Here is a 26,117-nt window from a genome sequence, read left to right on the forward strand (position 1 = left end):
CCACTGCCTAACAGAAAGAAAATAGTATTGTGGAGCTTCATCTTGTTAAAAATGAAGAATATCTTTTTGTAAAACGCTATTACCAGCCTTTAACTGGCGAAATAAAATTTACACTAATAAACAATAATTTAATAAAAAGACTCTAGAATTCTATCGTTCTTTTTTAATAGAACAGTCTTATTCTTTGTGTTTTTTCTATGAGTCGAATATTTAAACAAATGTATTTACAAATAAACAAATAAAAACCAGAACACTAATCTGTTGTTTATGACAGCCAGCTTTAAGATTGGGAAGGGAATAGGGAAATTCATGTAAAAGTTTATGCGAATCTTAGTGTAGAGTTTGAAAACAGACTTTATTACTGTTTAAAAGAGAATGGACAGCATTTTGAACACTTAAAACATTAATAAACAATTTTTCAACAATACACAGTCTACAGTTGATCTCAAGTTTGTTTATGATTTGGACATGATTTTTCAAAAAACTTTGAATAAAAAAACAGGCATATTTAGAAAAATAATTGAAAGACCTTTCAAATGAGGTATAACTCAACCTCTCTTCCCATTTAAGATTTTAGGGATTATCTCCATCCCTGCTAGAGGGCGCATGCAAATTAATAGAAAACATACTTAAAGAACGTTTCCCTTAAAAATAAGATCGACGTGTTTTTGTATATTTACATATTTTCCATAAGGATCGGTTCGTTTTCAAATTAACACGTTGTATATGGACTAACTAAATACCCTGTATAACTTCGCGCTTCCCCATTTAAGCTTGGATATTTGTTTTTGTTACACCACCGTAACTCTATCATGGGCATAAGGGCCCGCATCTCCTCCGAAATGTGAATACGGGCTTGCAAAATTCAAAGAGTGGTACGAGTTTAACAGTTGAACCTCATGTGTCCCTATATGCTAATATATTTTCTGTAGATACTGCTTTTTTCAAAATATGAAAATACTCCATGCTAGCTGAGTTGTCCTGGGACGGTTTTTTCGCATGCAATGAGCCTCTTAATGTGTCCGTGCCCAAGGGTAAATTTACAATTTTGTAAGGTTTTTATAAAAGTTCCCTATCCTAGCTAGTGATACACGCATGTAATTAATTATTTAAATGTAAAATTATTTATAAGGGTATTGTGTTCAAGCCTATTTTAATTCACCAAAATATTCGTGCTATAACATAAAAATCATACATATGCAATATTTGTTATATTAAATCTGTTTCATATTAATTAATAATCTCTATTCCAAAATTATGTCTCTATTTGTGCCCTGTTTATTTATTCGGTCGGGAAGTTTAATTAAATACATTTATTATTAAATATCACACTGAGCGACAGTTTGAACGAATGTTAAACGAATGAAAACGGTATTATCGCTTGACACGACGAGAGTTTTAACTTTAAAGCTGACATGAATGTATTTATTATTGGTGAAATTGGACGACAAATCTGGAAACAATTCGGTATTTATTTAAACCATTTAGGTACCTAATCATAGATTATATCCCGAGACTTTGAAGTTTTATCGGACAAAATCTGCATAGGTTTGCAAACTTTTGCCTGGAAAATGGCTGAGGCTAACTAATTCGATGATAAAATCTCAACACCGCAGGTCGAGGGGATTTTTCCTAAGAATTATTTAGTCGACACCATTTGCCCAAAGGCAAATATTTGCGAAAAATTTACCTATACAGATTTTACGTGATAAAACGTGGAAGCCAGGTGTATATAAATTTCTTATTTCCTAAACTGACTTGTAGTTTTTTCAGTGTAATTCCATTAAATTAAATTGCCCCATAACATATAATCTATCTTAATATGGATACGTTTATGACTAACGATGAGTAAAACACCAGGCAATTAATTACATGTGTCTAAATTCTGCTTCGATTAACATCAAACTCGCTCAAAAAAGGTGGAAAGGTTTTTATCAGTGTAATATAGCTCTCGTTGGTTAAATTTGAAATTTTCCGAACATCTAATTGGTTGTTAGTGTAGTGAGGGAAGCAATCAGCAGTTAAAATTACATTATTAAATTGAATTCACAAGATCTGGTTCCTCTACATTCTGAATAATTCCTTCCTTAACGAGTAATACTGCAGAAGCAGAAGCACTGAAAATGATTATGAAAGAATAAAAAGATGTTTCTATTTAAATGTAGAAACTATTATATTATGCAACAAGCACGAAGTGTTACTTGTATGAATAGAACCTTGGCTCACGAGCCGCAAACGAGTGAAGCAAGCCCATACGAGTAGGGAATAACGAGGAGGGCAAGGTAGGGGAAGAATACTTTTATATAGGTTGTATATGATATTTTGCAACGACTGCATCGATGTGCGAAAAATAAAAGGAACTTCCTACTTGAAACTAAGAAGTTTCACCGGGTGGGAAATAAAGTTATTTCGTTATTCTCCTAAAAAATTCTAAAGTGTACGAAAATCGAGGGATTTTAAAAATAATTTTTGAGTCGCCAACAATACAACATCCTTACAGTCATAAAAAAATATCATAATTCATTATAATGGCTTTTTTGAAAAAATCTTTGTCGACACAACAAATTATAAATATCGTTCGAAAATACCGGCATTGGTGGTGGCATCATCAATAATTAGCAGATTCGAACAGTGAGAAAAAAAATGCCATTTGTATGCATGTCGGAGTTTTGGTTTTTTAAAGTGTAATCACATTGGCACTGGAATGATAGTTAAAAGCGAATTATAGATTGGTGAAAACTCAATAAAGGTTTTATGTGAGCTGAAAATTGCAAATTCATTGTTTGTTTCGTCAGACTGTCGGCAGATGAAATGCAAAACGTCCGAAATACCATTCTCAAATTGTCGTTACATTTAATCCAATTATTCCTTAAACAAGAGCAAATTCGGTCATTTTGAGCACATGAAAGATTAACTATGCAATAAAAGTTTATTTCCACGTTAAAACAGTCTGCAGCAGCCCTATGAAATCCATCCTCCCGACTCAATGCCGTTCGAACCCGCTATCCAGAATTAAAATAATGTTCAACCGAAATAAAGCATTTTAAAACAGAACAAAGGTGCAAAGCAGCAGAAATTATGTAAATTCAAGGCAATAACAATATTTTACGAAACGCAGCCAACACTGGCATTTCGCTTTAATCCCTAAACAATGTCTGCTGCACAAAGAAGGCCCTTGTTGCCACAAGTAAGCTTAGGTTGCTGCGCTTCGAATAATTGCACCCTAAATAGGATTTTTAAAAAACTTTAGTAATGGATTTATTGTAAGATTCCGTATTCGTTTTAGTTAGTTCAGGTTCATCATATCATTACAAATTCTCTATTGTACCTACATATATCTTACAGATATTTTATTAGAATTTATGTGCCTAGGACAAAGTGTAGTTTCCTCTAGGTAGTTTCTTGGCAAGCATTATGTGTGCCGATAATTATCGTTGGCCATGTAAACCACTAAATTACAGCAAATTATCCATTATCCATAACATGAACTATTTGTTATTTGAAAACAGTTTTCAGTGGATTCAATTTTTTTTGTCGTGTCAGCAGCGTTGGATTACCTCGAGGTTTATTTAAGCGGTAATTGTTTGATATTTCGTTACAAGCTAATGTTGTTTACTTGTGTGACACACCATAAAAGAGCACATAGAATGCTATTAACTGCTTTTAAGACTGCTTAACGGCCGCCGGCTTTTAAGGATAAAGTCACTCACAGATATATATATACAGGGTGGGCCACGAGTAACGCCTCGGAATCTCATGACAGTTATTATTATTATTAACAGTTAAAAGTTGAACGAATTTGGCGCTATTTTTAGAACACCCTGTACAATTCGCCGACTTTTTGAAACTTACAGTATAAAATTTGGTCCCTTGACGGCTTCCTATTAAAATTTTGTTTTAAAAACTTAAATATGGGATGAGAGATTGGGTGTTGAAAATTATCTTGCATCTTGACAAAAACTGAATTATTTCAAAAACTGCTAGAGTTAGATACCATAAACCTTAATACAACTTAATTTTATTTTAATGGTTGAGTTCAAAAATTATATAATATACAGGGGATCCCATTTAAAAAAATGCAACTTTGATCAATTACATGTGTTTGGGACACTCTGTATACTTTGAAAATAATTTTAAAATGTAGCTCTAGTTAGTCTGTATACATTTCAAAAAAGAAACAGTTAAAAAATCTCTTGGCTTTGTCATGAGATTCCGAGGCGTTACTCGTGGCCCACCCTGTATATATATATATATGTATATATACATTTTTAAAATTATTTGCTGTTAAACAATTTCATTCCCATATGTTGTATGTCCATTAAGACCTTACGAACTATAACATCAAATTCCAATATTCAGTGTTAGGTCGTCCCAAAATCGGGATTTATTAAATTCATTAGACTGATCGTTTTGTTTATCTAATTTATATTAATACTTGGTGAAGGACTAATATGAAATCAATTTGCACTTTCGAATTTGCAAAGCTGTACTGGAAAATTGCAAAAAATGAAAAAGCACAGTCCTGGAAAATACTTCACAGAAAAATAGGTTTTTCTGCAATCTCGGCAGACGCGGCAACCTTCTGCCGTATTTTAGCTTCATAAAGTTGTTTCAGGTGAGACTGGGTTTTGCTCATATATGCGGCCGGGAATATGAGTTAACACCAGGGTAAATAACAGACCGGGAAAGTATTCCCGTACGTCTGGCTGTACAGTAGATGTTTAAAATTTTCATATTTGAAACGAATCTTGAATTGCAGTAAAAGTAGATCTGCATGACGTGGAAAATTATATTTTCGATCTCTAATACTGGTCAGCCTTGGCTGCTTCACGTCTATCAATTTATATACATTGTCGAAAGAGATGTTACTTGAGTAATTTTTGATGATTGTTGAAGATGTTACTTGGACATAAAAAGACACTGCGGATGCCTCTAGCAGAATATTTTCCCGCAAGACCAACATGATGAACCGAACTGACTAGATTTAATAGTATCCAAACTGGCATTCGGGGTGCTCGAGTTAATTAAACACAGAGCAGGAATGGAGCATAAAGTTGTAATAGGACTTAATCTTCTCAAGTCTGTATCTATTACCATTTACGAGATCCCTATGCTGGCCCTTCTTATATTGGGCACAGTGTATTCCGTATTCTGTAAAAGCTTCTTTACTATTACTAACATACAGAGCGTTAAACTTTCAGACTCGTTTAATGTATTGTTTCTATAATGTATTGTTTCCTCAGTTTTTGAGACATTAAGCGCAAAATTCATACACATCCCTCCTTAGTTAGTGTTGTAAGAATATACAGGGTCTTCAGGCGAACTCCCCCTGTAACTTTTCCATCGTGTACCACAGACAACCTGTGCTATTGCGGTTTCTTTTATCAGGTTGCATTTTTTCATATTCGAGAATGGTAATGAATTATTTACATGAGTGTGATTCAATGCACGCGATTTCTCAACTATTTTGACCCAAATTCCACCTTCTTTTATCTAAGTTTCCGAGCTCGAATACAGTAGGGAAATTATGGTAGATACCGATTATTCTATCAGTTATTCTTGAACCTACGTAACTACTTCGGACTAAAATGCTCGAATTAAATAAATGAATGTTGAATGAAAAAAGGAAAAGTAATGAAAAAACTAAATGAAACAGGGAATTCAAAAATTAATGGTATGGATCGTCCGTGAAGAATCAGAGAAAATTTAAGGGAATAGGGAGGAGTCTCGTCAACGCTCGGAAAAGTCCCACCCTGTATATTTTCGCGACCGCTTATAGATTAAAATTCTATATTGTATATTATATATATAATTTTATATTCTATATTATATATATTCTAATTCTATATCTAGATTGTGAATAGTGATATGTGGGTACGAAATCTCATTTGAATATCTCAAGAACTGAAGGAGCTATGGAATCGACCTTTAAAATTTAACACTCCTTGTATCTGGTTAAAAGAGCATTTTTCGACGTAGAATATATTATTATAAGTCTATTACAAAAAAGTGGTGCACCCTGTACGTGTAACTAAATAAAAAAACAATTACTTTTATAGAAGTCTTATTTATTTTTTGCCCCGTTTTTTCGATTTATTTCATAAAATTGAAGGCAAAATTGGAGTTTTTTCATACACTCGTAGATGTCTTGTTTATTTATTTGCTTTGATAACAGACCCTAAAGGTACACGCAAAAAATTAGAATTTAAACTAATTTATGACTTTTAGAGCAAATTTTATGAATCAATAAACATTATGTAATACTTGTTATTTATAGCAAAAACATTTAATACCCTTATGTTCGACATGACATTGTTAACCGGATATTACATCTACGCTAATTAAGCTGGATAGATTGTTGAACATTGCACTTCCGCTCAGTGTAGTGTTAACATTAATACATGGTTTGCCTCCATACGAGCACACACATGGGAATAATTGGTAATTTAATTATTAATTAGTATCGTTTTTTTTTTTAATGTTCGTTCATGCGAAAGTATCTACTCATGGGAGTTTGCCAAACTCCTATTTTACGCATCTCTTCCTCCATTCACAAGCTCATGCCTCTAGAAGTATATTTGGATAATTACAGTCTTTTCACGTTTTTGCTGCGCAAAATAAATTGTCGCGCCTGTCTCAAATGCGCAAAACTAAAGTAAACTCTCATTGCAATTCCATTCCAACCCAATGAAATTTCTATGTTAGTGTTTACATCCATCGATCTTTTCAGTGCCGTTATATGCTTGTTGAAAGCGAGCCTATTTCAATTTCAAACGTTTGGAATTGCGAATCGGAAAGACTTTACCAGTCTAGTACCTTTCTGGGCTGTTTACATTTTCTGTAACATTTACCATCAAACAGAATTTCACCGTCAACAATATGTCATTAGGCTTTATTGCACGAATCCCTTCAAAAACTCGCATTGTCAGAGAGAAATTAAGGTCATACCTTATTAATGAAAGTTGCCTTCCAAGCTAATAAATTAATCAAGAACGTGCTCGAAATCTTAAGGAAAAAACAAGCACTGTTTGCATGAAAACAATAAAAGCCTTTAGGAATTTTCCAGCAGGTTTAAAATGAATTCCAGAATTTATGGGGTTTCTTTCCCGAGTTGTTATTGACAATGTGAAATTGGCTGTAGAAATTGACTTGGAAACGTCTCTTAGCATATTAACTCGTTACAGGATGAGTTGTTTCGTTAATTATTAGTAGGGGAATCACCGAAACTAGCGAAGTGCAGAAACACTTCTTTTTGAGAAAACTTATGAGTTAGTTACTTGATATTTTCCAAATAATGATTTTCCTAACAGTCCGGTAAGTGCGCAATCATTGTTGCACGAGCAACACGAAGCGGAGTTCGGGTTAGGGCAAACCCTCAAGTACGGCACGGACACTTTTTCTTTTTTCATTTTTTGTATCAGTAAATTGCGACTTCAGATACTTTATTTCATGAACAGATGTCACAGTTACATTCAGGTAGCCAGTGCGTGAAGGTAACTGTCAACGGCAATTCTACAAGAAAATTGCACTTTACCCACTTTTTGGATTCAGACGCAGGAAACTGCGCTTTTTCGCACACAAATAGGAAACCGAGATTTTCCCGAATTCTAATAACCAATCTCGCCGAGCAGTCCGAGAATTGTTAGTTGAGCTGCAAATCACCTGATAAGAATTCATATTTATGTGGGCGTTTTTTGCCTCGATGAGAGCGTCTGTTAAGAATTCTTATCGGCCGCCGTTCATTAAGATCCGGATATCATGTCTATGTTGAAATGCGTTAAATGTAAAGAACGATATGGTGTTACTAAGTACCGTTTCCTCAAAATTGACTTTTACTGATCAGAATAAAGCGCAGCCCCAAAACAAATGCCTAACAATCTTGCACCAACATCCGACAAAAAATCCGGTCCGAAAATAGCCCCATTCATCAATACTGGGTCTTTGACAGCCCCAATACAAAAACCCTTGTAATTTACTAATCGGCAACACATAAAGTACCAGTAAGTTATCATTCAGCCATGATGGATTTGCCGATACACCGTACGTAACATTATCGTAATGAAGCCCACACGATGGGGGATATTAATTGATGATCAGGAAGGGTCGTGTATGCACTTAATTGCCTCGAAATATCGGGAACAGACTGTGTTGTGATTGGTTACTGAGGCGAATTTTACGCCACTGTATAAAGCCAGCTTATGCGGAACTATTATTAATTAGGTTTGACCTAGATGGAAAGGCTGCTGGAATTATGTTTTATTAAGGTGAGTTTATAATTGTTGCTGGTGCGGTAGCAGGAACACCTCCAGGTTATCTATAATCTGTATTTAAAGCTCAATCACGCAAAGGTGCTCAAAAGCTAATTAGCATATCTAATTAAGCAATGGCAGACGTTGGTCCTCGATACCGCATTGCCACATGAGAAATTTCTATTCATTGGTCCGTTCGACAGCGGTTCGGAAATTTTAAAAAGAAAAATCTGGAAAACTGAGTCAGTTAAACGCAGGCGGAAATCGGCAATGTTAACAGCAAGTATGTTGGACCTTCAGGAAAATATCCTATCACCGCCATCTGCCGTCTCCTTTTTACTGCATTTCCACTAAATCTTCGATATAAGCAGCAGGACTTAATGCACAGGGCCGACGTATAGCCACGAGCAATGCACATGAATGGAAATAGCCGTGGGACAAATCTGAGAAGATTAAGGCCTATTACAACTTTATGTCTCAGATTTTTCCTATTTCAGAGCTTTCCTACGACTATGTGCATTCAGTTTCATGGCTCTTGGCTATTGGTCGGCCATGTGCACTAAGTCCTGCTGCTTACACTCGACGAGTTGGGCGAGATGCAGCAAAAAGGGTACGGCAGATGGCGCGGCGAGAATGTTTTCCTGCAGGCCCAACATACTTGCCGTTGATATTGCCGATTCCTGCCTGGATTAAATTCTCTTGACGAAACGAACTGACGAGATCTAAAGGACCGAAACCAGTCTTTGGGGTGCTCGGGTTAATTAAACACAAAGCTGGAAGAGAGCATAAAGTCGTTATAGGGCTTAATCTTCCCGGATTTATTTTGAAGCGTCTAAAATATTTAATAACTGTTCACAATGAGCTCATTCCATCATCATTAAACGTTTGACCTCTGTTATTCAGGAACATTTGTAGAAAATTATACTGCATTATTTGATACTCTGGCAAATAAACCGGCAATTGATGGGAAATAAAGTAACGGGAGAAGGCTGTTGAAAAGGGAGTTATTTTTTTTGCTAATGGAAGTTTTACTTAAACTGCCGGGTATAAATATCGTATAAAAACGCAGAGGAAAAGCTCGATATAGTCGACAGCCTTATTTCGTGTACACTTGGCTGCCTATAACAAAACTGAGCACAGGCTGTGCAAATACAGTTAGGGATGTTAACACGTTAACCGCCCACCGTACATTTGAATTTTTAGTCGATGGGGCCCAAAACGAAACTTTGCTTTAAAATGATTTTTTGATTACATTACTGTTATATATATTTGACTTGTATTATAAAAAAGCCAAAAATCAGTAAAAACACACTTTGAAAATGAAACCCAACGTTTGGGATTCGGAGCCGATTTGACAGAAAAAGTGAAACCCATGATTTGGGCTTCGTGGCGGTTAACGTGTTAATAACTATTATGTTGGTTAATAATTTAATAGCCCTTTGTATCATGTATGGTCGTAGAAAAATTATGTGTTTTACTCATCGTATTATCTCTAATTCGAGGACATTAACGAACTGTATTTCGCGTCAACTACGATTAGTAAACGGTTTTTTCGGTGACAAAAAATGTCATTTTCATTATCCGTTGAGCAAAACTCTATTACTACACGCGATTACTAGCAGAACACCGATTTGCGTTCGATCAACTGTAATCAGTGTGCGGTGAAGTGTCACTCTCCTCACTTATTAGGTAAATAACCATCGTTATTGTATTATTTGTGTTATCGGGTTTGGGCAAAATTCAAACCGCTTTAGGGTTGATAAACAACCGATGTTTCGACCTATATTAGGGTGTATATAACATACATGAATACATGAATATAACCAATGCGGGAGGCACACACATAACATGCCCAAACGTGCATTCCCATATTTTGGAGAATAATTTAAATTTTTTCCTGATGACCTCCTGACAAAATCAACAGGCCTGAGGGAGGACGTAATAGAGAAAGAAATGTCTTCAGTTTGCTACCTCTGAGACCATTTAATTTAGTTATAAATCCGATATATTGTCTCTGGCTAACATGATATTTAACACATAATTACCCTGTAAATTCACTTTTGCATTTAGCACCACACATGTGAATGTACTGCCCAATTTGATCGGCAAAGGATAGGCTAAAGGCAGTCAATGATAACTATAATAGAACAGTAATTATTGGATAAGCATATAATGAGGACTCTCACGACGTTCATTATATGTGAGTGCAATACTATACCTTGTACGCTATTAAATATGCATACTTTCCGCAAATTAACTAAAAATCCTCTTGAAACATTACGTACTAAATAAGCCACAATTAAATCAACTCTTTTTCCTTTTCTAAGGGCTTTCTGGTCTCCTGATTTACTTTTAAGGCTTGAATGAGTTACAGACAGTTCATTTCGAGTAGAGCTTCTAACTGTTTTAATCAGCTTTAAGTCAGTAAAAAATTAACTACAAAATGTATTTTGGCCTTGCACGAATGCTGCATTATCTTTAAATCCGAATTAAAATTTTAAGTTTACTGAGATTTGGAATTAGAGATCACTAAATACTCTGATTATTGCTATGTATACGGGAATTTTAACATAATAGTAATTCGCATACTGATGGAGTGTATTCTAAGAAACAAGTGCTATCGAGCGTGAATGATAAATTCATCAATACACTTGAAAGCATTTGTTCCATTGAAGGGATTACTACGCTTTATCACATCTTTACAAGCAGAGATGACATAACTATATTTTCATAGAACTCTGGACAAAAATAAAATATTATACTGAAATAAGACTCAGAATGATGATAAATTGATTGAAAGGATTAGTGAAATATGACAGAAAAATGTAATAAATTTATTCCCTCTTTGAAACTCTCTAATGAAGACACTTTTTTGCCAAATGCCGTTTAAATTTCAATATATAATTACCGTATTCGCGTTAGAACACTTGACAAACTTTATTTAAAACTTTATTAAAAAATTTGAAACTCGGTGGAGTTTAAAAAACTTTAGCGATTAAATCAGAGCAGTTTTTCTTTACAAATTGGGAATTACTAGCAGTCTGCTCCAATTTCCTGAGACAGTAATGCTTCCCAGATTTTGAAGTTTTACGGATGAATTTCGAGCCTGGAGGATCCAAGATACAAAATGGATGGAAAATGAATTAAGTCTAAGCCTGTTGTAAAATTACATAATAAAAAGTGTTGAAAACGAAAACGGCTATCAAATTAAATTCACCAGCATTTTTGTCACTTTAGGAGAATAATTAAATGTACCTTCGGCTTGCGTCTCCCGATTTAAATATCGGGTACGTCCTTCAAAATCCTTTTGTTGAAGTGTATAATTAACTGAGAGCCGTTTCTCTAAGGAATGTTAAAATTTGAATCTTTGATAAAATTAAGTATTTTCAATTCGTTGTTATGATATACTGTGCCTCTACATGATACCTTCAAGCCTTTTTCGTAGAAAACTAAAAGAAGATACAAATAGTTGCATTTTACTATTTAACTATTATTTAAAAGTTCCTATCATCCTGTATAACATCCAAAAAATTAACAGTTCGATAATTGGGATCCTTAGCTGATTTTGCAAGAAATAGATTTTTGAACGAAGTGACGTAAGTAGCTCTAACCTGAACTAACCCTTTTTTTTACGAGGTAAAATTTTCCTAGATAGCCGATTTGGTTTTCTGGCGACTGGGAAGTGTGGGATTTATCCTTTTCCCCCTTGTCTCACTTCAAACTTGAACTAACCTGTCATTTAACCAGGGCCCCAGTGCATGTCTTTAAATTTTACCAAAAAGTTGGAGTATTTAATTCAATAGACTGTTCAGATTAATCGGCTTTTAATGACTTGCTTTCGGTGGATGTTTTTTCGGAAAAACTGCTATGCAGGGAATCTGCAATTACTACTTTGGTTCATATAGAAACTGCTCTCATATAAAACAGCTCGAGGAACGCTTCTATAACACCTCTAATTCACATATAAAGCTGAATCACGCAAATGTACTCGAAAGCCAATTAAATACGAATTCGCATCTCTGTGCTAAAGCAACAGAGCAGATGTCAATTATCCATAATATACACGATGCATCAATTGCGATTCAGTTCCCTTGTAATGGCAAATTCATTAAGATATCGATTGGATTGCGTTAGTTTCCCTATCCACGTAATTTTGCCCTTTGTATTGTAATTATGATTAATTAAGAGTACTTACTAGATCCTGTAGAGTAAGCCAAGATGGAGGGCGATATCCATACCAGGAGGACAGCTTGCCAGTAGCAGTCGTAAACCATGGCTGCACCTAAAACCCAATTTCAACAGGCTTTAATAACTTTGTTAGTGGGAAACACAATAAAGAATAATAAGCTCTTAGTTTGGGATTAATTATTCCGAAGACAGAGACAACTTAAGATTCAAACTGCGCAGTTATTTCATTAATTAGTTTTGAAAGCTTCAGGATGAATAATTTAGTCGAGACACTTTGAGAATTGCCGAGTGTCGCTGTAAGACGATGGAGGAGACAAGTCTTGCCTGCTAGAAATTTAATAGGGATCTCTCAAGTTAAGTGGCATATAATTGTTGTTATTTCTAATTTGTACTCACTAGTTTTTCTTTTTGCTTCGCCTGACATGTACCCATTGAATCTTTGTTTTCAAACTAGGTAAACAAGTGTAGAGAGTTGTTCTCCCTCAAGTGGTGTTTTCTCTAATTTCCTCTTTATAATTTAAACCTTTTCAATCATAATGAAGACAAGAAAAATGAATATTTAGGTCGAATGTATGGAGTGTAATTTGTAGAATGTGTGTAACATTCTGAAAACTCCTGTTCTCAATCAGTCGCAAAGTGAAACGTTTGTTTTTGTAACTCGGCCAAAGGACATTTTTCGGTCAAAGTTCATACAAATTCTTTCAATGTTTTGGGTCGAGGAATCGACCGTTAGAAATTTCGAATCTTGGAAATTATTAAAATTTGAAACTCGAGTTTGTGTAGCTTGCCAAATCAAACAATACCGGCTAAGATCTCGATATTATTCTGCGCCATAATGGACGAACGGGTTGCGACGGCAACATGCGTAACTGATATGGCTAGCGGGAATAAAGACTTTATATCCTGCAGATCCCTTATTATTCGCTCCGATGCTATAAGCCGCTGTTTAGCTTCAGTCAGCAAAATGAATATTGCTTTATAATGAAGTGGTCGTGAACAAACAATTTTTATATACCTTCAGAAAATAAACTGCAAATTTACAATCTCCTTCTGACTTGCTTTCAATTTCCTCTTAAATTAGTGGATGGTTATTGCTCTGGATTTTCCTTTATCCCAAATCTCATCCAAAACTAACAGAATCCTCTTTTCCACCGCATTTTCAGCGTTGCTTCTCGTTTATTCTGGCCAATTTGTTTCCTCATACGACTTTTATATAATAACATTTTCTAGGTTATTTAATGCGCCCTAGATTTTACTTAATATACTTCAGCCGAGGTATAAGCGGATTTATTGGGAAATATTCCTATAGTCTCAATTGGACGAATGTCACTTCTATAGGTCCATTGGTTATTCTAACCTGCATCAATGAATAAGGAATGGGGCACAACAGCAACTGGCTGAAATAGAGTCATTATAATTAATATTCGTCAATGCGTAAAAATGACGAAGTACTGTTATTCGGAGTTCTTACTGTATTGAAAAGCCTCACTTCTAACAGGTCATTATTAAAACAAAAACAAACAATGAAAAATGTTTCTGTAACAATTGCGAGCCAACACAAACAAAGCCCTATTCGGGTAAATATTCAATTCAATTCCGCAAAGTCCTTTTTCGTTCGCTCATTTCAGTGGTTTGTTTTGCCAGCAAGTATTATTTGTTTTCTATGTAAATAAATTACCATCTTCTAAATGGAAGTTCTCATATAAATATTATGTCCCATTGTTGTTTTGCTACTTTAGAACTATTTAAACTTAAGGTAATGTGTTCTAAATAAATTATTACTTTTTATCTATTATATTTTTGTCGACTCGAATACCAACACTGTTTCTGCTATTAAAAATTAAGGCAACATTTATTCAACGAAGTCGAAGAATTTCCACTAACTCAATTACAGGAGAGTACGTTCCCATGTTGAGGAATGTTCAAATTGCATCGTGGACCCAGAATCCCAGGCCAGGGCCGTTGCGGGGTTGGTGCTTTTTGGCACTCACCAGACGGTCATAGGTCATTACACGACGCTATTTGCCTGCCCAATGAGTTGCAGTTTTCAAAATCTCAACTTAACATTCTAACTTTTTCTTGAATAAATATTTAACATATCCATTTTTAGCTAATAGATTCTGCGTTCCTAAATGTTTTTGATATCTGGTTATTTCAAATTTCGTCCTGTTTTAGAGTAATTCGACATTTTTATGAACCAGGAATGAATCGTCTAATGAATGCGGTGAACTGCTTTAAGTTTTTTAAGATTTATTGAGTCGATTTACGTTGGTAAACTCATTTCATTTTGCATAAGGAAATTGCCTGGTTTACTCGTTACCAACCTCGTAAATAAATTGCTATCTACTCCGAGATTTTAAGCAATTGAAATAAAATGAATAGTGTAGGTAATTTTCACAGCCGTGGGTTATATACAATTTATTTTCACTACTATTTATGACAAAATTATAATTATTCTATTTTGGAAAAATATTAGATAAGCAAATAATAAAAGCTATCGTCCCCGATGGAGCGCGCCCTTTTCCTGAATGGATGATCATTACACATGAGCACAATACTATACTTTTCTACCCATGAATATTCGTGCTTTTCAAATATGTATTAAACATCTCCTTTGAATAATTACGTTATAAGGAACCATTCTTGTTACTCTTCGACATCAAATCTCAGTGTATAAATAGGTCAGAATGAAATTAATTTTTTAAACTTTCCAAAGGTTTTCCTGTTTTCCGATTCACCAGGATTTAACTGACTTACACATGATTAACTTTAAGTAATATTTTTAACCGATTAGCCTTCAAATCACCAAATGATTAATACGATCTTTAAGGTCTACCGAAACTCTATATTAAACGCCTGTTAAATATTCTGACGGCAGTTCTCCATATAGAAATTTTAATAGGTCTATCCCGGAAAGAGGCATATTTGTGGTATTTTGGTATATTTCGTGTTTATTACTAATGGAGTGTTTAAGCCGACAGCCTGTGCCGCTGCTTTTGCCGCGGAAATATTAACGTAATGCGTAAAGTTGGTAAACTTCAAAGGATATGCTGCCGCTTCCGACTGTTTTGAATTCCTTTTAAATCTCAAAGCACAAAGGAAATATGTAATTCGTCCAATTTATAAATGAAGGCTCACAAAAATGGATTATCTTAAACTATAATGAGTGGTAATAATGGTGTTTATATAATTCCCTTCGACTGCACATATTTTTATTAAAACTAGGAGGTGTCCAAAACTTGCACATTCTTCTGTGTTTTGCTCAAAAATATTTGATGCAATATAACCCATAAGAAGGACATCGGCGTCAAATGTTTTGTAGCCGGGGTGGCATTGTTTAGTGTAAGATAAGAAACATACACCATCGAGCATGTATGATAGTGTCATTATTCACGTTCGAAATTTAAAAAAAAATCTTTGACATATCTCCCATTGTTGTTGTTTAAAATACCTGTCATCATATTATTAGATTGGTAGCGAAGAGTTTGTTCCAGAGGCTATTAATTACTCATGGGCAAATAATAATCAAGCGCTGTATTTTCCAAAATCACAGTTGACGTTTAGAGAATTTCATGTTTAATTAGCTATAGCCGATAAATTATTATCCCAGTTTAATCAGTAACGTTTTAATGAGAAATAATAGTCGCCAACGAAATGATTATAAATCGACAAACTGGAAAAATGGTTAATGTGTTAAATTTTCATGCAGCCGTTGTATGGGCGACTAATTACGTAGATATTAATATCAATTTAATCCAGATATGTTTTGTTTAGTATTAATTTCCCCCTAAATGGGTTCATATGTACTGATGAACAGGACAAGTATTGCGATTTTTGATTGCACTCGTAACGAATTCTATAAAATTGGAAATGTTCGGAGTAATAAATTTAGTATTAAATCAAAGTTATACGTTCTCTGGTCATAGTATCAATAATAAAATTGTTTCATCGATATGCTTTATAAATGAAATTTTAAAATTTTAGAATATTAAGCTGGGTTGCATATTTACGAATATTATATTAGTAGGTATATTAATATACAAACCTGTGGAATTATGCAATTAATGATATGCTGCGGCCATATCTCAAAAACCTATGTCCTGGAAATTCCAGTGAAATCCGTTGAAACTATTTTGAACGCTCCTAAATTATAAATAGAGTCCTTTAGTTCAGATGACTAATTTTCACCAGCTTTCTTAAGTTAATCTGAAGCTTTAGCACTTTTCTGTATAAAAAAGTGTTTAATTAGTTTACTTTTCCAGCTCAAGAGAATTAGAGAAAATTCAGAAAATGGCATTAAAATTCCTTAGGGTTCCCAGGAATGAATAAATAATGTAGTATTGTTCCAATGGAGCGGGTGTCCTACACATGTCCTCGCAAAGTCCAAATTCATTGAGACAATCCTTTAATATATAGACTTTAATAATTTAACAAGGATTCGTCAACATCATCAACAAGGGAACTAACATAAACAACGGCCTGACAAAATGGCGTGTAGGCCCAATTTGGGCCACACTGTATGCAACACTGAATAAATATGTACAACCGAAACAACCGTAATATTTCATTTTAATGCGGATCCGGAATCTATCGTCCATCAACTGAATTTGGCAGACATTACCAAAATGCAACTGTTGGAAATATTCTTGGAATTCTTCTCCAACTTTATGCACCGCAAGGTGGCAGGAACTTTTCCATTTTCAAGTGTATTTGACGATCGTGAATAGTTTTCTGATGGGACCTTTAGCGAGTTTTATTTTCGTTTACCACCCCAGGGCTCAAAGTTAGGGAAAAATATTCTAAACTTTGTTTAGAAATCTTGAAGTGCACACAGTTGTTTTGAAGTTGGCCTTTTAGTTGAGGTCAAACGCCTGCAGGTGATAAATTTGGGACTTGATTTTGCATTAACGATCGCATTAAAATTTCTCAAATGTATTCATTTATCTTAATAAAATGGCAGCTCAAATATTCTGAGGGATTTGTAAATGCAAACGAAAAATATGGAAAATTTTTCAGTTTAAATTCCCCGAGTGCAACGAATTGCATTTGAGAAAATAATTTCATGATTCAGAAACAATGCAGCTAGAAGATCAAAATATAATATTTCAGTTCGGGGCAACATTGCTAAGGCGATTAGAGAAATTATCCAATAGAGCCGCTAAGTGATTAATCGTAACAATAAGGTATTAGTATTTATTATTGAAATAGCAAATTTGATAGATGAATGAAATTCTGAGTGAAATAGAGGTAATTAGGTAAGAGGTAAGTGGTTATTGTTATCCCCCTACCAACCAATAATTATCTTCTTGTAATTTTAAAATCAATAGTTATAGAAAAAATTGCAATTTTTTGTACCGTGTGCTGCGTGGTATATTGGCAGACTGTCGATAGAAAATTCCACGTAAATTATTTTTCGTTTTCAAATGTAGATATTCCACAGCAAAATTGAATTTGACTTTTTTAAAGGTCCTTGTAGGGTGAATGCACACACAAAATTTCATAATTTTCTAATAAGCCAACTAAAAGTTACTTAGGAGAATGTTCGTGAAATCGTTAAACTTTTAATAGAGTCTTTGTTACTTTTCGTGATATTTAAAAAATATTAAAAGTAAGAAAAAGTCTCATAAAAATAATAATTACTAGCGATTTCATTCAAGTATACATCAGAGTAGTAATAAATGAGTGTGGGCAAAACAGGTGTGTATCGGACCTAGCCAATGCAACAGAGAAAAAACAATCAAAGGTGCACGGTAATAGAGCTCACAATCAAACTGCTGCCAGTGCGGTAAAGTAGCCGTAATCATTTTGCGTTAGAAAAAGTATCTTACGAAACAGCACATAATTTACTATTCATTCCATAGAGAAAGAAAGTGTAAATTATATCTAAAAAGAACCATTGACAGAGCCAATCTGGTATTTTTTTATTACTCGTGCATCAAGCACCGGAACTAATTGAAGCTTTTAGACGTCGAGAAGTGCTATAACTTTGACAAATTCAAAACACATTCAAATATTGTGTTTAAACATGCGGGAATTGATATTTCTAATATTCTTTCCGTAGCCAATCTACGTGCACCATAAAGACCGTTTTATGCACGGTACAGCATGCTATAATCGTTGAATGTGATGCATGCTTAATAAAAAATTATTTTCAAATACTGGTTTGTAAAATTCACTTTTATTGTGCTTGCATGATAATTGACGGTTACAGCACACTGCGGCGTCCATAAAACGATTTTTATGATGCATGTGTGGTTGGTATGAAAATAATATTAGGAACTTAAATTTCACATAAGACCTCTTAAGGAACAAAAGCATTAATTAGTTGTAATTTTGATGCATGCATAACAAAAATTATTGTATAGTAGACGTGTGTAAGAGCCTTTTTCTACTGTTAACTTTAAGAAACACCGTTATTGAGTGTGTTAAATGAGTATGAATAATGCCACATATATAGCTCAGTATTGACCTGGCTAGGTAATAAAGTTTACATTGATTGCCACTAATGCTACAGCGATAAATTCGTTTGATCAAGATGAGAAATCCCAGTTTTACAGTATTTTCACTCAGGTGATATATTATCAACGTAACTACCTATATTGAATTTAACATGGCACATACCCATAAGATCTATTGGGACAATTCCAATAACTGAGGACGATACCGCATATATCCCGTTTATTGAACCTTCAGGGAATTACTGGAAACATGCCAAAAGCACAGAATTCCGTTTCAGGTAAGGTGTGGCTTTGTACGGGATGGGAATTTAAATTTGAAACCTTTGTTACTCCTTTAAAGTTCTCTTAAATAATGAACTTCGTATCAGCTTTTAATAAAGTTTTGCCTCTTTTATGCGAGGAGCACAGAATGAATACAAACAATGTTGTCACTTAACGTGGTACAGAAGCTAGTTCTTTGCCAAAATATCAAAGCTTTTTTGAAGATTTATCCGGGCCGGTCTTCAAAAGAAATACTCTCAAACTGAAATCTGCAGGCGTATTAAATAAGCGAGAAAATGCTGTTATATATTAAATAACCGAGAAAATGCTGTTATATAAAAGTCGCATGGGAAAACAAATTGGCCGGAATAAACGAGAAGCAACGCTGGAAATTCGGAGAAGGCAAGCAAGATTCTGTTAGTTTTAGATGGGAGATGGGATAAAGGAATATCCAAAGCAATAACAAGTCCCTAATTTAAAAGGAAATTGAAAGACCTTCACAGAAGGGCTGCAAACGTTTATTTTTCCTTAAAGTTCCGCCAGTACATTGAAATGAGCTCTGGGCGACTATTGGCACTTTTTATTTTTTTTAACTTGACCTAATTTATTAATGGAAAATGTGTTTTCAAGGTTTTACTTACATTTGGTACTTTTGAATGTATTTAAATTAAGTTAGTTTAATTTTTTATTAAACGAGTGTTATTTGACCTTTATCAGACAAATAATGGGCGATTTAAGAATGCTTTGTACGAGTTAATATTAACTTTCCAGTTTTTTGAGAACCTATTATAAGTATCTTAAATCTCTGCAATTTCTCATAAATGCATGGCATACTGCTGCAATAGAACATTGAAGCTGATGGACCCCTTTTATCATTCAAAAAGCGCAGTTCTTACACAAAAAATAGAGCGTACAGTTTTACTTCTTGTGCGTGCAACGTTACCACTCATAATCTGCTGCACTCCTATTTCATAACACAACATGCTTTTATTAAAAAGCGAAAGTAAGAATAAAAGAATATGCGTGTAGTCTTTCAGGCCTAGTGCCATTTTTTATCTTCAGGATGTCGACGGAAAATTCAATCATCCGTTCTCTAACTAGGACAAAATATACTGAGTAAAGAATTATTTTTAGAAAAGTTGAACTTTATAAAGCAACATACGCCTCTAACAGTTTTGATGCCCAAAACTGAGACTCAACACCGATCGTCTTGCTTCTTACAAGGATTTTGCAAATAAGAAAAACAACGTAAGCTTGACCGTCGAACTTGGATCAGATCGTATGGTTGTGACCTTTAACTTTCATCTCCTATAAGGGAAAATTATGAAAATCCTAAAAAACTAAATTTCAACAAGCCTGACGCGGGCAAGGTCAGACGACACATATCTAGATGCACATGTACATATATGACTGTACCCAACTCATCTCCATAAAAAACATACAACAGACGTGAATCATCAATCATGTCATTGGCACTAAAAAGAGCTTTCGCTCGAGTGAAGAATACTGTTTACCAACATAGCTTGCCCAACTTTATATTCAGACTAATAAAAAATACAAAAGAACTATACAGACTACACACACTCACAGACAAGATAATGAAGTACTAATAGTACTTAACAACCCTAAAAGAAACATACAGACATTGATAGACCAATGTCGATAGAATAAATAATACTAAAGGTAAAGAAGAATTGTACTGGCACAAAATTTAAAAAAAAAACAACCCAGTACAAATGAAATAAATACAATTAGTACAATGACTGAAGATGGAATAAATCGTTATACTTATATTATAGGCACACATGAACCTGATGTATTTGCCGGGCGATTTCAGAGGGCCTTCAGCCTTTCGACAAACCCTCAAGTTGATGAGCGTGTTTGGAATTTGGTGAGCAATTTGTAGCACAACTATTATAACAACTCCTTGGACCATACATCCAAACTAATGACAGACACGGAATACCATCAACACACAACAGCACACACCAAGAACATCGCATCTAGGAAATAAAAAATAAAATTCTACAGTGCTGAATTAGAGAAACTCGCGAACTCATACTGAGGGAGTAGTTTAGTGCGACAGGTCAAAAAAAAATTATTTTTTTTTTACGTTTTTTGGTAGTTTCTTGTCATAAAATTTTTCCTTTTTCGATTCCTTCCTTCTTGACTGATAACGCTTCAAAGTAGGGGCACTAAAACCGGGCTAGAAATTGGAGTAAACAAATAGGGTATACATTGAGGTTTTTTCTGCACATGTCTATTTAAATATCCTTCTACAGTGTGATCATATGGAAAGTTATATTTTTGAATTAATCATCAAGTTTCTGTCATGTATGCCATGCATGGAATAGCAGAAAAGATACAGAAGAGTACGGTACTTGGTACGACTCACGAGGTAAAGTGTTAAGTAAATCATCATGGTAGTGCTGGCAAAATAGAAGTAGATTTGAAATTGAACTTGAACATTGAAATGTTTCAACAATTACTGCAAAATCACAGTATAAAATATGCCTTTTACATCGGTGACGGGGACACAAAAACTTTATAAAATGTACTTGTGCTTCTTATGGTGATAACTTTGTTGCGAAAAAAGAGAATGTGTGTTACACGTAAAAAAAGGATGTATGGGAGGGTAAAAAAAACTAAAAAACAGTTTTCGTTACTGACAAAAGCACAGAGACAGTTTGAAAATAAGAATCAGAAAGCAAAGCAAACAAAAAGGCTCAATCGAAATTTGAGCCGAAAACTGCGACTTTAACCAACAAATTAATGCAAGATTTATTGTTGTATTACGGATTAGCGATTCGATGATATCCTGATTTAGTAAAGAGCATGCGCAGAGCAATATAGCAGAGCAATATAGCTTGTTATCATAAAGTTTCTACGGACGAAAAACCTCCTCAGCATCACTTTTGTCCTTAAGGTGAAAATTTGTGGTGTAAATAGCAAAAGCATAAAGTCAAAGGAACTACAAATTCTCATCCATCTGCTTTCGATAAAGAAACTCAACAGGTTTTAATGCCAATATATGGAGGTTTGAATCAATATGATTTTCTCGAGAGATGTTTAGTTTTCAACACGCAAAACAACAACGAGAGTTTCAACTCTTGCGTTTGATTTTCGGCATTTAAACACATATTTTGCGGCAAGAACATCTTAGAAATTGTCACTCGGACTGCTGTCTGCGTACTTAACATAGACTATGCACCCATTTTGAAGATTTTCGAGACAATGAGATTCGTATTTGATCCAGGAAGCTTGAGTTTCGTCCGTGAGTACAATTACCAGTGTGTTCACAGAGCAGACCAGCTCTGACGCCTCGAAAGAAGCTCGTACCGCCAGAAAAGAGGTCAGAATACTTGAAGATGATTTTTATGATACAGAGGAGGGACTTATGTATGGTTCTGGCATTGCTGATTAGTCGTAAAAGTTCAGTTTTTTATGAGTTTTTCACCTGCAAACTTTAAACGAGTTTTTCTTAAAATGACATTTTTGCACCTGGCGCAGGTGATTACTCAAAAACGACTGAATATATTGATTTCAAAATTTAATACAATATTCAGTATATTTATGGCTATCATCCGTACCTCAATCATATTAAAATTTTGATTCAAGCGCATAATTTTGCCTCACATATAGCGCAAGAAAACGTATCTTTCTTTTGACTTTTGCAAAAATGTCGCCATCTTGTTAATTTAAAATAAAATTTAAACATTTTGATACGGACGATAGTGTCAGTGATACACATCAAGAATCTCTTTCGATTTCCTATTTCCGATATCTAGGAAGACCGGAATTACCTGCGTCATCAGAACTAATATTTTTTTATCAATGTGAAAGCAGCTTTATAAATAAATATGTATTTTTAAATTACAAAAAAGTAATTCTGCTGTACTAACACACCTTTCCAGGGAAGAAAGTTTGCCCAATTATATGCAATACTTTTTGGAAAAAAAAATGTTGAAAACGTTCTTATTTTTAGACGTTCACTCTAGACTACCCCCATAAATCAGCGGAATAACTGTGTTATAAATAACACAATTCCAGAGGCATGGAAAAAAGGAAGAATAATATATATTCCAAAAAACGGGTATTACGCAATCACAAAACTATCGATCTATAACACTTCTCCCAGTGCTAAGACAAATTTTGAGCACCTAATAAACGACAGACTTCAGGAACTGTTCGAAAAACATACACCAATATATCAGTTTGGCTGTATACTGAGACTTTCACCCACCCTTTGTATTCACCATTTGAATGAAAATCACGGCAGGAGATCAGCAAGCTTATTTATGGACCTTAGCAAGGTATTGAATAGCGCCTGGCACAGTGGTCTACTACACAAATTCACGCGCCAAAATACTTACTTCGTATTATCAAAAACCTTAAAAACAGACAAGTAGAAGCACAAATTTACAGGTATAAGTGTTGTGCTTTATTAAAATCCGTTTTACTTAAGTCCTCTTTGGATAATCGAATTTCCCTAGCTCATGCAAATATCACCAAAAGCCTAATGTTGAGGATTAAACAACAAACATGGCGAGGATATCTCCGCGAAATTGTCCGGGGATTTGCCTAGCCGAGAGTTTAAGGCCGCACTCTATTTATAGTAAAGTACGTTGGGACGCAGTGCCATGAATAGCTTAGCAGATTAAGTCGGAGCTGATGTGAATTATTTATTTCTAGGTTAGGACTCCCTGTTCGAATGAACAATTAAAGATGCTAATAAAGGAAGAAAAGAAAAATTGTCGAAACATGTTGTTACGGAAAACTAATATCCAACAAAAGAACGCAGAAATTGCATTTTTCGTGCACTAAAGTATTGAATTTATGCGTTCGAGGCTTAGGACGGTCGTAAAAGAAAATTAGGAAATCGTGTTTTCCCACCCGTCGGTTGAGAAAGTCCGTGTCATTAGTTTGTGGAAAACCGACAAGTTGATCCGCTCTCGCTGACCTTGGAACACGGTCGGTTGGACCTGTTTTTGAATGTGTGAGGGTCGATCCAGATTTTTAGTGGAAGTTTTATCGTTTTATTGCTTCTCAAGGGCAGCAGTTATCCCCAAAAAATCTCTATTTTAAGCACGTTGTTGTTTTCATGTTATTAAAATTTTTGCAATTGGTTTCACACTCGATATGAATTATAAATTGTTGACTTGTTATTGCTGCCAGTGCCAATCGAAACAAACAATCAACGCTAACCAAAAAGGGCGATTTTAATACCTATGTCTTATTCGAGTTAACGTAAAAAACATCCTTCGCCAGGAGCAACCCTTTATCCGCTAGACACAACATTAAGCTTTGGCGCCTTAAAAGATTACGCCTTAAATTTAGGATTAATCTTTTGCTATGCTAAAACATGCATTTCATGGTCCTGCTCGTTGAGACAAACATTTTACAAAAGCGAGAAGCTGTAAATGATTTAAATGCATTTCCTCGCTTCCGCAGTTCGTCTAGAATTTTGTTTAAATTTTATTTGCGGGACTAGTTTGTCAACTTAATCTGAGAGCATTTTGTTGTGCACCGGAAGCAGCAGAAAACAACTTAAATCCGAGGGAATGCAGTAGATTACTCTTCAGTAGTGCCAATAGTAAATATACAGGAGATCCTACGTGTGAGGTATACAAATGGTAATGGTCTTTGGAAGATTATGGTAAACTTACGACGGTATTTTCAGGATTACTTTTTTCAGATTTGTTTGTGGCGTAGTTTAATACTGATAATTATTTATCTTCTCTCCATATTTATGAGAAGACCATTATGCCTTTACTTCAAAATCTAAAAAAATATATAACCGAATCTTCAATACGTGTTTATACAGAAATATATATTTTTGGTCTCAACGTAAAAAGGCAATATCGGAAATCTCTGTATAGATGTATTAGATCTTCTAGATAGATGTTGGTGCTTCGAAACAATGATGTTCACAAGAAATTGTTCTGAAAATTGAGTTTTTGTCCTCCCTACACTTGAAAATACTTATCTTGGAACAGTAACCTTTTTAGCAAATTACAAGCGATAAAATAAATTTTATATTTAACAGATATTTTGAAATTTTAGTAAGTAAAATATTGCCAATAGATCGTCATTGTGAACTTAAAGGTCTAACTATTATCCATCCAATGTTTAATTCCCTCTCAGTTGGCGACGGGAAATATGTCATATTTTGATATATCGTCGCCGTATAATGTCATGAAAGACATTGACAATATTTTTAATGGTTGACTCATTAGAGCTATATTTTTTCTTCCAGGGATGTCAACTTGTTTAAAATGGTTATTTATCGAAGAAGTTTATTAATGACGGCTATCAATAATCGGGGTATTGTAATGCCTTGAGCGTAGGGAACGCGAACGTTACAATATCTGGATTATTAATAGAGGTTGAGATTATTAATCGCTCATTTATGTATGTATTAGTTAGCATTTTTTCGTTAACTGCATTGCAAAAAAACTGAAAAGAAGTGAAATTATAAATATATCATCTTTGGGAATAAAAACGTCACTTTACTTAATCCGGCTCCCAAAATATCTTATTCCTAGTTAACTTGAGAAAATCGATTTTAAATTTATAACAGTTCATTTGGGTCTAAAATTGAATAAAAGATTTATTTTCCATCAAAAATAGTTTAAGTTTGGATTTTTATCGTTTATATATGGGCGTAAGTACACCAACCAGTTACAATATATTATTACAAGTAAATAGAGAATGAAATTGAGCGTAAATAGCCACAAAATAAAGCAGATAATGGAAGGAATTTAAAATGAGATTTAGTTTTTAAATGTGAGCCAAAACCAACATGAAACAATGCATTAATAAATTTGCTAATTTTTACGCACACTATGGTAAAATGTGAGTCACACAACTATAAATTGTGATTAACTGTGGTTCATCTTTCAGAACTCTTAAACCTGCCATAGAAAAAAGTTTACACTGGTGCTGGAAGTAAAAAAATATT

At 34.4% G+C, this 26,117-nt stretch overlaps 1 protein-coding gene across 1 annotated transcript in view; it reads right to left on the reverse strand.

Annotated features, from left to right (window-relative positions):
- dpr12 (defective proboscis extension response 12) overlaps positions 1–26,117 on the reverse strand; it is a 122,314-nt gene that overhangs the window by 65,529 nt on the left and 30,668 nt on the right. Inside the window, exon 2 of the mRNA XM_066393292.1 lies at positions 12,445–12,531. Coding sequence (XP_066249389.1) covers positions 12,445–12,523 — 79 coding nt within the window. The 5' untranslated portion in view covers positions 12,524–12,531. The remainder of the gene's footprint in view (positions 1–12,444; positions 12,532–26,117) is intronic.

The sequence above is a fragment of the Euwallacea similis genome, chromosome 9 (assembly GCF_039881205.1).
Source record: "Euwallacea similis isolate ESF13 chromosome 9, ESF131.1, whole genome shotgun sequence".
Taxonomy (NCBI): Eukaryota; Metazoa; Arthropoda; class Insecta; order Coleoptera; family Curculionidae; genus Euwallacea; species Euwallacea similis.